The sequence below is a fragment of the Oryctolagus cuniculus genome, chromosome 3, assembly GCF_964237555.1.
Source record: "Oryctolagus cuniculus chromosome 3, mOryCun1.1, whole genome shotgun sequence".
NCBI lineage: Eukaryota > Metazoa > Chordata > Mammalia > Lagomorpha > Leporidae > Oryctolagus > Oryctolagus cuniculus.
Genome location: NC_091434.1, coordinates 44,641,659 through 44,658,366, shown reverse-complemented (window position 1 = coordinate 44,658,366; position 16,708 = coordinate 44,641,659). Strand labels below are relative to the sequence as shown.

General features: G+C 37.3%; 1 protein-coding gene across 6 annotated transcripts in view; it reads left to right on the top strand.

Moving 5' to 3' along the window:
- The window catches only part of SLC39A10 (solute carrier family 39 member 10), a 147,514-nt gene that overhangs the window by 97,948 nt on the left and 32,858 nt on the right, over positions 1–16,708 (top strand). For 5 of the 6 annotated variants that reach the window (XM_008258853.4, XM_017342994.3, XM_017342995.3 and 2 more), the window contains 2 exons: positions 3,925–4,946; positions 7,137–7,344. In XM_008258853.4, coding sequence (XP_008257075.1) covers positions 3,936–4,946; positions 7,137–7,344 — 1,219 coding nt within the window. In that variant the 5' untranslated portion in view covers positions 3,925–3,935. Of the gene's footprint in view, positions 1–2,174; positions 2,249–3,924; positions 4,947–7,136; positions 7,345–16,708 lie in introns of those variants that run through there. The other variant, XM_070070447.1, reaches the window with a different exon arrangement.

The window sequence follows — 16,708 nt, the reverse complement described above, 5'->3', positions numbered from 1 at the left end:
TCAGAGCTGGGCCAATCTGAAGTCAGGAGCCAGGAGCTTCTTCTGGGTCTCATGTGGGTGCAGGGACCCAAGGACTTGGGCCATTCTCTGCTGCTTTTCCAGGCTAGTTAGAAGTGGAGCAGCTAGTGCTCGAACTCGCGCTGCAGGCTGCGGCTTTATCTGCTTCACTACAATGCTGGCCCCTTGGTACCTTTTTTTAAAAAAAAACTTTTGTGTGTATTTGAAAGGCAGATAGACACACGGAGAAGGACAGATAAATACACTGAAAGAAAAAGAGAGCAAGCGAGAGATTGAATCTTCAGTTCATTGGTTTAGCTGGAATTGGAAGCAGACCTCTTGCAGGTCTCCCAAGCAGCGTCTTAAGTACTGTGCCAAACACCCTTCCCTACCTTGATCTTTTTTTTTTTTTTTTTTTTTTAAGATTTATTTATTTATATGCAGAGAAAAGGATTGAAAGAGAGAAGTCTCCCATCTGTTAGTTCACTCCCCAAATGCCCACAACAGCTGTCACTGGGCCAGACCAAAGCCAGGAACACCATCCAGTCTCCTCTGTGGTCAGCAGGGACCCAAGAACTGAGGCTATCATTTGCTGCTTCCCTAGTACTTAACAGGAAGCTGGATCACAAGCACCCAGTAGCCCCGACTTGAACCAGGAATTACTGTATTGGATACCAGCATCCGATGTAGCATCTTAATCCACTAAAACACAACACTACCCTCCTACATTGATATTTTTTCAGTGCATGTGGTCATTTCAGACACCTCTTAGAAATTTGGCTATTCTAAAGTGTGTATTCAAGTTTTCCACACATTTTTCCATTAGGTTGTTTCATAATTTTCGTATTGATTTGTAGGAGTTCCTTATATATTCTTAACTATTAATTGTGGTAGACCTCTCTCAACCTGTGCCTTACCTTGGGTTCTTTATGATGTTTCTTGATGAACGGATCTTTATTTTATTTTATTAGTTTTTAAAGATTTGTTTTATTTTTTTGAAAGGCAAAGTTACAGAGGAGAGAAAAAAAAACAGAGAGAAGGATCTTCTATCCTCTGCTTCACTGTGTGGGTCTGGTCTGTCCAAAGCCAGGAGCCCAGAACTGCACCCAAGTCTTCCATGGGGGTGCAGGGACCCAAGTACTTGGATCATCTTTTGCTGCTTTCCCCAGTGCATTGGCAGGGAGCTGGGTGGAAGGCAGAGCAGCTGGGATTCCAACCAGAGCTCTGATTTGGGATGCTCACATTGCCAACTGAAGTATAACCGGCTGCGCCATAATACCAGCCTCCCAGATCTTCTTAACTTTATATTATCAATACTTTTTTATATCCTGTCTTGAAAGTTTTAGTTTCCCAAGTAAACCTAGATCTGCACTTTTCAATACAGTAGCTACATGTGGCTGTTGAGCACTTGAAATACAGTTAGTCTGAATTAAGATGTATTGTAAATTTAAATTTCATTCCAGATTTCAAAGCTATCGATAAAATGGAGTATAAAATAGTTAATAATTTTTATATTATTTACATTTTTGGATTTAATGAGATAACTAGAAGATAGTATGAAATTAGTTTCACCAGTTTATTCTAGAAAATTTTAAAATCATGTAATAGGCTCAGATTGTTTCTAAATTCTAGAAACAAATTGTCCAGTAGAGCTTTCTTTAATGATGGATATGTTCTGTATCTGTGCTGTACAAGATGGTAGCCATTAGTTACATGCAGTTATTGAGCATTTAGAATGTAACTCAGGTAACTGAGAAGCTCAGTTTTAAATTTAATTTTAAATAATTTGAATTTAAATGCTCATGTATGGCTAGTGGCTACCATTGGAGAGCACAGTTCTGAACAGTTTATTGTTTTAACATTTTCTGTCTCAATTTAGGTTCATAATTCACCTATAATTGGTTCCTATGTATGATGTGAGGTAGGGGTCAAGTTTCATTTCCTTCCTTCCTTCCTTCTCTCTCTCTATCTCTCTTTCATTCTTTTAGATTTATTTTATTTATTTGGAAGGTAGACCTAGAGAGAGATCTTCTGTCCACTGGTTCACTCCCCAGATGGCCAAAGTGGCTGGGGTTAGGGAAGGCCAAAGCCAAGAGCAAGGAACTCCATCTGGGTCTCCCATGTAGGTGGCAAGGACCCAAGTACTCAGGTCATCTTCCACTGCTTTCCCAGGTGCATTAGCATGGAGCTGGATTGGAAGTGGAGCAGCTAGGACTTGAACTGGTGCCCTTATGGGATGCTGGCACTGCAGGTAGTGGCTTAACCTGTGTCGCAATGCTGGCCCATGTTTTTTTCTTCTACATGGAACTCTAACTGACCAAGTACCAAGAAAAAAAAGTTCTCTTCTGTTTTTAGACTCTGTTTTGTTTCTATGGTTTATTTGTTTGTTCTGACATGAAATACCATGTGTCTAATATCTTGGTAGAGCAAGTGCTTCTATTTTTTCCTTAAGAGTGTCTTGGCTATGCTTGGCTTGCTTTATTCTCATGAATATTAAAAATGACTCATCAAATTTTAAAAAAAAAATTATTTACCTATTTGAAAAGCAGAGTTACAGAGAGGCAGAGACAGGAAGAAAGAGCGGGGAATCTTCCATCCACTGGTTCACTCCTCAAATGGCCACAATGGCTAGAGCTGGGCCAATCTGAAGCCAGGAGCCAGGAGCTGCTAGGCCATAGCAGAAAGCTGGATCAGAAGTGGAGCAGCCGGGATGCGAACTGGCGCCCATGTGAGATGCCGGCACTGCAGTTGATGGCTTTACCCACTACGCCACAACACCAGCCCCAATTCATTAGTTCTTACATAATAACTTCTGGAGTTCTTATTGTGATTTTATTGTTCTATAGCCCATTGAGTTTTAAACATGATACATTCTTTTTTTTTTTAGGTTTTAATTTTTTCTAATAATGTGATCCTTTTCTAAATAAAGGTCTTTTTTTTTTTTTTTTTTTTTTTAAGATTTATTTACTTACTTGGAAAGCAGAGAGGCAGAGAAAGGGAGAGACAGAGAGAGAAAGAGACCTTCAAAGATCATCAGCTGGTTCACTCCCCAAATGGCTAAGAGACTCGGGGATGAGCCAGGCCTAAGCCAGGAGCTTGGAACTCCATCCAGTCTCCCATATGGGTGGCAGGAGCCCAAGTACGTGCTTGTTCCACCATTCGCTGCCTTCCCAGGCATGTTAACATGGAGCTGGATCTGAAGTGGAGCATCTGGGGACTTGAACCAATCAATATCTGTAGGGGGTGCTGGCATCACAAGCTGTGGCTTAACCCGCTGTGCTACATTGGTGGCTCCTACTTAAGGGTCTTGTATGTCATAGCTCTGATCTGTTATAAGTAGTATTGTTTTGTAGTCATTTTCTGGTTATTGTTGACATATAAAAATACAGTTGATTTTTGGTTATTTCCCTTATATTAAGCAGCTATACTAAATTAATATTAATTCTAGTAGTCTCTATTTGATTTTCTGCATATTCAATTCTACCATTCATGAATAATGTTAATTTTTTTTTTCTGATTCTTAAACATTTTACCATTTTATTTCTTATTTTCTCACTATATTGATCAGAACCTCTAGGACAGGGCTCAACAAACTTTTTGTAAAGGATCAGCTAGGAAAGAAACCAACAATTCATCTATATATGTATAGACTCCTTAGTGGTTTGCTTAAGGGATTCAGAATACTATTGAGAATGAATCTTAAGCCATGTGTATTAACTTGAAGGGCTTTACACTGTTTTGGTTAAATAAAAGGGATCATTTTTATAGGAAATTGGAGAGGGGAAGAATGATTCATAGCAATGAAAGAAATGAGGTAAAACATTTTCTTAGTGGATTGGTCAACGGTTAGAGAATTCATAATTATTTTGAATATGCCTAGGTATATTGCTTAGCTCTAATACTTGTCTCTTTTTTTAATCTATTTAGGGAAAATAGAAATGAAGGTACATATGCACACAAAATTTTGCCTCATTTGTTTGCTGACGTTTATTTTCCATCATTGCAACCATTGCCATGAAGAACATGACCATGGCCCTGAAGAGCTTCACAGACACCACCGTGGGATGACAGAATTGGAGCCAAGCAAATTTTCAGTGCAGGATGCGGAAAATGAAAAAAAATACTATATTGAAAAACTTTTTGACCGTTATGGTGAAAATGGAAGATTATCCTTTTTCGGTCTGGAGAAACTTTTAACAAACTTGGGCCTTGGAGAGATAAAAGTAGTTGAGATTAATCATGAGGATCTTGGCCACGATCATGTTTCTCACTTAGATATTTTGGCAGTTCAAGAGGGAAAGCATTTTCACTCACATAACCACCAGCATTCCCATAATCATTTAAATTCAGAAAATCAAACTGTGACCAGTGTATCAACAAAAAGAAACCATAAATGTGGCCCAGAGAAAGAGACAATTGAAGTATCTGTAAAATCTGATGACAAACACATGCGTGAGCATAATCATCGCTTACATCATCGCCATCGTTTGCATCATCACCTTGACCATAACATTACCCGCCATTTTCACAATGATTCCATTACCCACAGAGAGCGTGGGGGTCCTAGACATGAACCTTCAACAGAGACCAATAAAACACAGACGCAGTCTGATGTTAGGCCGCTGAAAGGAAGGAAGAAGAACAAAGAGAAAAATACTGAAAATTCTGAAGTGATTACCCCAGGTTTTCCCCCTATCCATGATCAGGGTGAACAGTCAGAGCATAATCGGGTCCACAAACCCGATCGTGTACAAAACTTGGGTCATTCTCACGTACACCTTCCAGAGCACGGTGGTCATGATTCTGGTCATGGACACCAAGATGTTGATGCTGATAATGAAGGGGAGCCTCGGCATACTCGAAAGCGAGAAGCACCGCATGTTAAAAAAAGTGCAATTTATTCAGCTGCTAGTCACAAAGATCATAATGAAGATGACCGTCCACATGAAGTGAGTATTAAAAGATGTCCTGTGGTTGCATCATAACTCAGATAATTGTGGAATGTTTTAGATGAAGGTAAAATTAATCGTGGTTAACAGATATATTTAAACGTATTTCCATGTCAGATATCAGCTAACATTCCTGAAAAAAAATACTTCAAGGAATCAGATTCCATATAAATATTTTTAAAATCTGAGTTTTCACATTGTATTGTTTGTTCTTATATTCTATAATTTGAATCCCTCAAATCTCACTGTTAAATGTTGTTAGAAGGTATTATCTGTATTTCATTCTTCATTATAAATTATTTGACTTCCCACGTTATTTTCTTTTTTATGTTACCATTGGTTGGTTTCCAGATATTTTGAAGGTGAAAACCTTTTTATGTTCAACCCCATCCTCTCGGGAAGCAATGTTCAATTACTTTTTCATAATTCAATTAGCAATTAAGTCATTGATCTAATTCTAAAGTCAGATATTTGCTAACTTTCTGGTAAAGTTTTCTTGTGATATTGATTGTTTCTCAGGCCTTTAACAAACTTGGAGAAAATGCAGAAAGGCGTAATAGTAAGAAACTCCAACAGTAGTGAGATAGTTCTCTTTTCCTTCTTGATTTCTGTGCTGTTAATACCTTCACATTTGACTTTGACTGGTTCTTTTTGATTACTTTTTCAATAGAGATTTATTATTTATTTACTTGAAAGTCAGAGTTACAGGGAGAGAGACTGAGAGAGAGAGACAGAGACAGACAGAGAATATTCCCATCTGCTGGTTCACTCCCCAGATGGCTGCAATAGTTTGGAATGATCAGGCCAAAGCCAGGATCTTCTTTCAGGTATCCCACGTGGGTGGTGAACCTAAACACTTTGGCCAGTTCCACTGCTTTTCCCAGGCCAATAGCAGGGAGTTGGCTTGGTTATGGAGCAGCTGGGACTCAAACTGGTGGCCATATGGGATGCTGGCATCTCACTCAGGCAGTGGCTCTAACTACTATGCTACAATGCAGGCCCCTTGATTACTTTTAACTGTTCCCTTTAAGCAAGCACATTTATTTTTGTTTTAGTAAAGGTATAGCCAACACTCTGCTTATCCTGATTTTTAGCCCAAATTAATGTTTAGAAAAATTTGTTGAATTTGTTTGTTCATGTTTAGAAAGTAGCATCATCAAATATGAAAAATGACTTTACCTTTTGCTATTTCTGCTACTATCATTGAGATACGTATTTGTATGTAATTAAGTATATTTATGTTTCTTAACATAAATCATTAGGTATTTGGTTTTTAGCAGTTATAAACAGTGGTTTTGAAAGAATATATGTTAAAATTTGGTGTGCTTTTAAAGTATTCTTTTATTACTACAGATATCTTTGAATCTTTTGTTGATAATAAATAGATCTTATTATTATTGATGTTTCTTCTTTGTATCAGACCTATGAGGTCTACATCATCAGCCTTTGTTAGCAGTATTCTCACAGGTCTGATGTATCCAGGAAATTTTCTCAGGATTTCTGAAAATGCTCTTCATATTGAATAGTATCTCATGGTATTTGGGATTTGAGCAGAATCATTTGTGTGTGTATGTAGATTTAGATTTTTTTGTGAGTGCAATAGACAAAACCTTGTAGTGAAATAGCAAGTCAGTAAATGAGTATGCATCCAGGGGGGTTATATGTGAGAAAAGGGACTGTGCCATCTCCCTTGCCTTAGATTTGTATAATTATTTTTTCTGGTTTATTGATCTAAACTTATTTTCTATTCTGTTTTGTTTTTAAAGTACTGGTGGATGAAGCTACCCTTTATTCATTTTCCAGGATTTTCCAATGTAATATTCTTTTAGCAGTAAAAATTTCTGTTGTACTCTATAGTTAATATTTTCTCAAGACTTGAGTCACTGATGATTGCAGTTTGTTAGAGAGTGATTTTTCTTATCCCCTAAGAATCTTGAGGATACAGTTGTGAGTCATTATCTTTTACAGAGTGGGAAAATGACTAAAATCCATAAACAGTATTAGGTAATCTAGTTGAATGTGTCTCTATCATAAATTCCTATATGAAATTTTATTTGTAATAGATACCTGTGTATTAACAGATTATTTTCCAGTAATATTTAGAATATTTTTATTATAGGTTAATTTATTTTTCTGAATAATATTCTTAGAGATACTCTTACTTAATTTGTTTTATCAATTTTCTTGCAGTGTTTGAACGTCACTCAGTTGTTAAAATACTATGGTCATGGTGCCAACTCTCCCATCTCACCTGATCTCTTTACATATCTTTGCCCTGCACTGTTGTATCAAATCGACAGCAGACTTTGTATTGAGCATTTTGACAAACTTTTAGTTGAAGATTTAAATAAGGATAAAAATCTGGTTCCTGAAGATAAGGCAAATATTGGGGCATCAGGTAAGAAAGAAATTTAAGTTTTTTCTCTTTAAAATAGTATACCTGTACTTTTTTAAAAAAAAATTCAATTAGAAAGTACTTCCAAAATTGTTGACTTCCTTTTAATGTCAGACTTTAAAAATGTATTAATGAAATTTAGCTATGCATGTTACAAAATATTCAGTGAAGACAGGAAATACAATATGTATTATTTATTTCTTCTGGGAAATGTCTACAGGGGAATGTTTTGCTATGGAAAATGAGATTAAAAGGGTAGTTTGTGATAAATGGACCCTCTTTTATGAGCACATATAAATCAGGGGACCCCTAATTAAAGTTACTTGGTGTTATAATTACTTAAGATTTAATTTAGGGGGTTGTGGGGTTCTGGTGAGAAGCAAAGATGATTAAAATTTCAAAGTAAGAAGGGAAGCGAGAGTGGTTAAATTCTAGGAATGCCTCAGGAATGCTGAATGGTTGGGACTTGAACTTCATCATTAGGTCCTTAGCTTCAAGTCAGATAAAACAAATTATTTCTAAACCTCCCAGGCTCTTTTTTCTCCATATTCACCTTTGTTCACCGGTATCTCTCACTTAATATTTCAAAATGTCTACTCCACACAAAGTTTGTCCTTTTATTGAATCCCAAATGATATTACAATTCATTCTTTTGATAAAATCTGGAGCTATATTACTTTCCTCCTTTTTCTTTGTGTAATCTGTTGTGAAGTCCAGTTGAGTCGACACTTACCTGTCTTCCAACCCCAGACACAGTGTGTCATCATATCCTTAGGTCCTTGCTTGCGTTCTTGTGCCCCTTGCAAGAAAGATATTTTCATTTACCTTTCTAAAATAAAAGTGATATTCTCCAAAAGTTTTTTCTTTATAGTAACAGCTAAGATTTAATTATCATATAATTTTTATCTCACTTAACAGACACATTATTGCAACAACTGATATAAACTCAATTCATTTACTCCTTAAAACAGTCTTTTTTTTTTTTTTGGACAGGCAGAGTGAACAGTGAGAGAGAGACAGAGAGAAAGGTCTTCCTTTTTGCTGTTGGTTCACCTTCCAATGGCCGCTGTGGCCGGCGCACCGCACTGATCTGAAGCCAGGAGCCAGGTGCTTCTCCTGGTCTCCCATGCAGGTGCAGGGCCCAAGCACTTGGGCCATCCTCCACTGCACTCCCGGGCCATAGCAGAGAGCTGGCCTGGAAGCGGGGGCAACCAGGACAGAATCCAGCGCCCTGACCGGGACTAGAACCCGGTGTGCTGGCACTGCTAGGTGGAGGATTAGCCTATTGAGCCGCGGCGCCGGCCTTACAACAGTCTTATGAGAAGGGTAATGTTACTCTTCCAGGTAACATTGCTAAGATCTCAGAGCTAGTACATGGTAGTGCTGTAATTCAAGCCTAGCAAGTTTAACCATTTTGTTATCTGTGTGTTAATAGTTTATGTTCTTTTTACCAAATATTACCAATAGGCCAATAAGGGAGGCATGTGGGTAGTCTTCAGAAAGTTCATGGAAAATGTACATTGTCAAATAACTATGTGAGGATTTCAAAATTTTTGTACCAAAACAGTCTTTTTAATTCCATTTTTCTATAAACTGTTTTTTTTTTTTTTTAAGATTTTACTTATTTATTTGAGAGGTAGAGTTACAGAGAGAAGTGTTCCATTTGTTGGTTCACTCCCCAAATGGCCACAATGATCAGAACAGAGCCGATCTGAAATCAGGAGCCAGGAGCTTCTTCCCGGTCTCCCACGTGGGTTCAGGGGCCTAAGCCAGTCTCCACTGCTTTCCTAGGCCACAAGTAGAGAGCTGAATCAGAAGAGGAGCAGCCAGGACATGAACTGGCACCCATATGAGATGCTAGTACCACAGGCAGAGGTTTAACCTACTATGCTACAGCATTGACCCCATCTATGAACTCTTTGAAGTATCCTTGAATGATTTTTGTTTTTATATATAAAGAAATTGAGGCATGGAAAAGTAACTTACCCACAATTCCCAGGCTTAATAATGACAGAGCCCACAAACTCCAAGATGAGTCTCATAAAACCTTGGGGCAACTAATCCATATGCTTCCAAATTTAGTTAATTCTGGTATCACTTTTTTTATGTGAAAAATGTTTACTATGAAAAACATGTGCATGCATTTAAAATTTGTTTTCAACTTAATATTTTATTTATTTTTGAGGTAAAATTTTTAAGTTTACATTTTAGTCAAAGGGTTAATGGCTCTACTAAATAAAGAGTTCAACAAATAATAAGTGGAAAGACAATAGTCTAGCAGGAAAATAGATAAGGGCTATAAACAACAATCAAATGAAAAGATAAAATATTCACAAAATGTTTAAAACTATAGTTATTTATAATTTCTATAAGTTTGGTGAAAATTTGAAACAAAGTTGACAAAAATGTGTATTTGCAACAAAACTGATACATCCAAGCTTTTTTTTTTTTCTTTTTTTTTAATTTTAGCTCCCACATAAAAGAGAGACCATGCAGTATTTGTCTTTTTGTTTCTGGTTTATTTTGCTCAATATGGTGTCGTCCAGTTCCAACCATTTTGGTGCAAATGATAGAATTTCATCCTTTTTTTTTTATATAGCTGAGTAATATTCCATTGTATATGCATTACCACATTTTCTGTATCTGTTCATCTGATGATGGGTGCCTTGGTTGATTGATTACATATTTTGGCATGTGTCTTTATACTATTTAATAATTTTCATTGTTTCCCTAATATTTTCTTTATGTCCCTGGGAGCATGGATTTGATGTGATGTGCTGGCTTTACTTTTTCTCATACATCGTAGGGAACTGCATTATGCTATATTGTCTCAAAGATCAACATCCTTTATGTGGCCCACAGGCTTTGCAGATATGTCACCTGCCTGCCTACCTTTCCAACTTTATGCCCCGCCATTATTTGAATCTCTGCTTTTCTCAGCTCTGGCCATGAACTGCTGAAAACAGGTTATGCCTTTGTTCTCTCATTTCTCTCTTTTACGTTCTAAATCTATTATAACTCCTCGAAGATTCCTCTCAAGCTTTCCTCTGGCTAACCTGCTGACCATCCTAGGCTTGACAAAGTTCCCTTCCTTGACACCTCAGGTATCACCATCGAAGTCCAGATCTGAAGGTCTTTAATAGTTGGATCAACTTATTTTTTGTTGTTTCATCTCTTTATCCCTAATGCCTAATTAAAGAGAACTTTGTATAAAAGGAAGCATTCATGTTGATTTGGGTAGTATATTGTTTGACAGTATTCTGTATGCTTTCAGTTATAATCCAGAAAAAACGCTTAACTGAAAATGCATCTTTGGAAGATATTTATATGAATACATCAGTTAGCCCAGTATACTTTGATTGTAAACGTTCTCAAAATGAGTGAAATTTCATAAACTTCTTTAACACGTGTAAAACTGTGATGGAATTACTGTGAACTTAGAATAACGAATGTAGTTCCAGTTGAAATGCCCAATTACCTTAGAGGGAGTTATTGAAAAACTAAAATGGTACAGATACAGACTAAAATTATTTTTGGTATGATGAAGAATTAAAAGGATAGAAATTTGTAAAATTCCACAGTGTGGGAATAAAGAGGACATGTTTTAAAATGTCAGGTTCTAGTACATAAAAATTTATTTGAGATAAAGCTTGGAAGAGTACAAATAAATTACTTAACAAGGTAAGTTTCTTGGGTGCCTATATTTGTATTCCTGGCCAATTTCTTTACAGTAGGGAATAGAATAGATAAATTAATCATAATAGCCTGTATGTATTGGGGCTTTACCATATGCTATACTAAACACTTTTACAAGGTATTTCATTTAATTTGTTAAACCTGTGAGATGGGCACTTTTAGAGGAAAGGGAAAATTTAAGAAGTTAAGTAAGTTGTCCCAGGTTACACAGCTGCCAGGTAGATTTCATGATGTGATTATATAGTATTCTCCACATAAGCTGCCTTTTTTTTTTTTTAAGATTTATTTATTTATTTGAAAGACAGAGTTACAGAGAGAGAGAGAGAGAGAGAGAGGGAGAGAATCAACCTTGCATCCACTGGTTCAGTCCCCAAATGGCCGTAGCCAGGAGCCAGGAACAACTTCTGGGTCTCCCATTGTAGGTGCAGGGGTCCAAGCACTTGGGCCGTCTTCTGTTGCTTTCCCAGGCACATTAGCAGGAAGCTAGATCAGAAGTGGAGCAGCTGGGACTCAAACTGGTAACCTTATGGGATGTTGACACCACAGGTGGCAGCTTTTCCTGCTATGCCACAGTGCCGCCCTCTGCCTAAGCTTCTACTTGTAACCGCTGTGCTCTACTGCTGTGCTTCCTGCTTTGCTGCTTCCTGCTGAAAGGCTTTTTGATAGTGCTTTGATAGAACGGAAGTGGCAGAGAAATGAGAATTACATACAGTTAATTTAGAGGCATTTTGGTAGATAATGTAAACATAGACAGGGGAGTGATGGAGAGCAAGTATCGGTGTGAATTTCTAAGTACGGTAGAAACAATCCCTAAGTGTGGTCTTAGTGGATAAGCTGAGGTCAGTCTTATAAAATCAAAAGATGTAGAAAAAAATGAGTCTATGAACTAGATTTGATTTTTTCATTTTGGAGTTGATACAATCTGTCCTCTTTCTTGGCTTCAGGCTTGTTACAGTCCCTCTCAGGTGCCAAAGCATTTTCACTATGGCAACAGAAAAAAGGGAGCTGAGATTAAATATATTTATTCCTTATAGAGAAAAACAGACTGACAAGATTGTCTCATCTAAAGTTAAAACTAATAGCTTTTTTATTTTGAAGGCTTCTAAAACTTCTAGTTCTTTGTTTTCATGTCAACTGTGGATTATGACTTTAATTAATTAGAGTTGTCTATGTTGTAATATTGCCATAATCCATATATTGTAATAAAGCTGTTGACAGATGTTTGACTGTAGTAATATGGAAAGTTACAGCTTATTCCATCTGAAAAGCCTTAGAGTAAATTGTACTTGCTTTGAAAACAAATACGTTACTAATAGTGAATATTGATTAGTTGTTTGCAGGTGGTTATTAGCATTGTCAGAAATACAGCTTGAATTAATTATGTCCTGATAGATGTTAATAATTGTTAGAGAGAATGCCCTGCTAGTAATTATTTTTAATGACTGCTGCACCATTAAGAAAGGTTAACTTGTTCTATATAAATCTTCCCATAGTGACATAGCTCCTACCTCATTAACTTTGTCCAAAGACTGCTGTAAACCAAATATGCTATATACTGTGTATGGTAGAAATCATTTGTTTCACAAGATTGGCTCAGTTAGTCGTAGAGTTGACCCTAGCTTAATTACCAAGGAGGGTAGTGAATAGGCCGCTAAGCATTTTCTGCCAATTAAAATGCTGAAACAGTGTTGAAAACTGCCATCTTGCACATGCTTTAAACCAAGTTAATTAGAAAGTTTCCACAGATGAGCGCTTCTTTTTAAAAGAATGCATTTTCTCTTTAGATAATGAGAAAGGGAGTTGGTGGATAACTAAGCTTGAAGACCTTTAACGTTTTAAGTGACCTAATTTGCAGAATAAGTGAAGCTTGTTTCAGACATTTAGCGCTTTTTATTGCATATGGTGTCTAGAGTACAAATAAAGAAGGCATTTGCTAGTTGTATTTAATAGCTTGCATATTGTTAGTTTGGCAGAAGTTTTTTAAAAGATGCTTTGTATTGTTTTTTGTTTTATTGTATACCAAATAAACGGGTTGAAAACACACAATTTGGTTAGAAGTCAAAACAGTTTATTCCCTGCATTGCTTTTTTCTATTTCTAGGAAATTAGGATAGAGTTTGTGTAAGCTTAAATGTAAATGTTGTAAATTCAATAAATGGATAACAAAAAGAATTTCAGATTTAGTACATGCAAAACAGCTTCCCTTTTTAAAAGATTTATTTATTTGAAAGGCAGAGTGACTGAGAGGGAGAGGAGAGACAGACACATACACACACACACAGACGAGAGGGGGGGAGAGAGAGAGAGAGAGAGAGAGAGAGAGAGAAATGTTCCGTCTCTGGTTCACTTCCTAAATGGCTGCAACAGCGAGGGCTGGGCCAGGCTGAAGCCAGGAGTCCAGAATTCCATTCAGGGCTAACGCAGGAGTGACAAGGTCCTAAGCACTTGGGCCCTCTTCCACTGCCGTCCCAGAGGAAATTGGATTCAACGTGGAGCAGGCAGGACTCAAACTGGCACTTCAGTATGTGATGCTGACATCTGAAGTGGCACTTAACCCCCTATATCACAATGCCAGCCCCCACATTTTTTCTTATAGGCCAAAAGGATTGTTATTTTCCTTGAAGAAGATACGTAAATTGTTAGAAGCATGGACCATCACACTTGTAGTGATAGAAAGCTGAAACTTTCAAAAAATGTTAACAGTAAATAATTGAGAATAACACGTTTATAGTAATGAATACTTAAGGAAATAGTTGGGCTGTTTTGCTAATGAATCACTTATGGAATAGTTCCAATCTATGGAAAATGTGTGGAAATTTTCTTATTTATCTGAAAAGACATTTTACTTTTCACTCCTTTCTCCTTGGAACTAGTGGGAATAAGTGACAGTTTACATTAGATAGGAAGTAAATAGTTAACTTTACTGCTTGTGTGTATGTTGGTGACATTGAAATAACAATAAGCACTTTCTGATAATTTTATGTTGATTGCTTGTTTGTTTTGTAGAACTCTTTATGTGTCCTAGTTTGCTCAAAATTTGAAACATTGCTATTTGAATAAATAAAATTAGTATTCCTTCTTACTTTCATGTTTAATTATACTTCACTTTTCTCATATGGGATGCTGGCATCGCAGGTGGTGGTTTAACCCACTGTACCACAATGCTGGCTCCAACATTAGCATTTTCAAATCACCTTCTGTAGGATACAGGCTCATTGAGATACAATAATAGGTTCCATGATCATGTAAGTCAAGAGAAATACTGCATAAAGTCCTTTCTTCCTGTATGACAACAGCTAGTATGTTGCCAATTCAAGTAGCTACTGGTAAGCAAGGAATTAAGAAAAACTCTCCTTTTAAAGGGGCAGAATAATTAGCATCTTTGAAAATGTTTTGATAATTTTCAAGTTTGAATTAAGGCAGTATAAATGTGAAGGAGTAAATTATGTTATGATGATTCCAGTTGTGCCCTTATGTTTTAGGTACAAATCATTTATAAAGCAACTAGGATTTATTTTTTAAATGTTAAAAATATTTTGAAAATGACACATAAAAATTGTACATGTTTATGGGGTACCATGTAATGTTTGGCATGTATATACATTGTCTAATGTTGAAATCAGCATAAGCATATTGCGGCTGGCATTGGGGCAAAGCAGGTAAAGCCACTGCCTGTGACACCAACATTCCATATAGACGATGGTTAGACTCAGCTGCTCTGCTTCCCATCTGGCTCCTTGCTAATGTGCTTGGTAAAGCAGCAGAAGATGGCCCAAATGCTGGGGCCCCTGTTCTCATGTGGGAGACTCAAAAGACGCTCCTGGCTCCTGGCTTCGGCCTTGCCCACCCCTGGGCATTGTGGCCATTGGGAGAGTATAAGCATGTCTGTCTCCACACTTGTTATAAAACATTCAAAATCCTTTTAGCGCTTTGAAATGTACGTTATTTTTATCAATAGTCGTCTTCAGTGTGGAGAACGCCAGGAGCTTTCTCCTATGTCATTGTAACACAGTACCCATTAACTCATCTTTCCCCACACCTCGCTTGCCGTTGCCCTCTCCAGCTTCTGGTAACTACAACTCTACTTTCAATTTCAGTGAGGCAACTTTTTTACATTCTACATATGAGTGACTTCTTGTAGTATTTGTCTTTACTTCAGTTTCACCCATGTTATCAGAAATGACAGGTTTTCATCATTTTTTGACTGAACAGTGGTATTTACCACATTTTTTTATCTGCTCAGCAATTGATGGACACAGAGGTTGTTCCCGTTTACTGGCCCTTGTGATTACTGCTGCAATAAACATGAGGGTGCAGATGTCTTTTTGACAAGCATTTCTTTTCCTTGGCATATATACCCAGGAGTGGGATTGCTGGATCACATGGTGGTTTGTTTAGAAATATAGCTACTGGCTTCCACAATGGTTGTGCTAATTCCCATTCCCACCAACAGTGTGTAAGAGTCCTTTTCATTTTTCCACATTCGTGCCAGCACTGTTTTATCTTTCGATGATAACTGATCTAAGTGGAGTAAGGTTCTCATTGTAGTTTTGATTGCTATTTCCCTGATGATTAGGGAAGTTGAACATTTTTTCAGATACCTGTTAGCCATTTGTTTGTCTTTTCAGAAACATCTGTTTTGATCTGCTGCCCATTTTAATTCTTTTTATGTGAGTTATTGTTGCTGTTTTTGCTATTACTTATTTAGTTTCTTATATATTCTGGATATTAACCCCTTCTATAGCAAATGTTTTGTCCTATTCTGTAGTTTGTTTCTTCACTTTTAATTGCTTACTTTGCTATGCAATATTTTTTAGTTTGATGTAATCTCTCATTTGTCTATTAATGTTTGTTTCCCTATTCTTTTGGAGTGTGATCCAGAAATAATCCTTTCCAATTCTAAGGTCCTGATGCATCCCTTATGTTTACTTCTAGCGGTTTCAGATTTTAAATTTAGGTCTTTAACACATTTTGAGTTTTTTTTTTTTTTTAAATATATGGTGAGAGATAGAGCTCTAGTTTCATTCTTCTGCATATGGATGTCCCATTTTCCCAGCAGAGACTCATTTCCTTAGCAAATGTTCTTACCACCTTCATCAAAGAGAATTTGGTTATAGATTGTGTGGGTTTACTTCTAGAGTCTGTATTTCTGTTCTGTTGATCTATGTTTCTGGTTTTATGATGGTACTATTCTAATTTGCTTAGAATGTTGTATATTTTGAAGTTGGGTAGTACAATGCCTACTGCTTAGCGTTTTCTTCATTTTGCTCAAGATTGCTTGGACTGTGTTTAATATATGACTTCTAATCATTTAAAAATCTCTTGACACTGGCCGGTGCCGTGGCTCAATAGGCTAATCCTCCGCCTTGCGGCGCCTGCACACCGGGTTCTAGTCCCGGTCAGGGCGCCGGGTTCTGTCCCGGTTGCCCCTCTTCCAGGCCAGCTCTCTGCTATGGCCTGGGAGTGCAGTGGAGGATGGCCCAAGTGCTTGGGCCCTGCACCTGCATGGGAGACCAGGAAAAGCACCTGGCTCCTGCCTTCGGATCAGCGCGATGTGCCGTCCGTAGTACGCCTGCTGTGGCGGCCATTGGGGGGTGAACCAACGGCAAAAGGAAGACCTTTCTCTCTGTCTCTCTCTCTCTCACTGTCCACTCTGCCTGTCAAAATAAAAA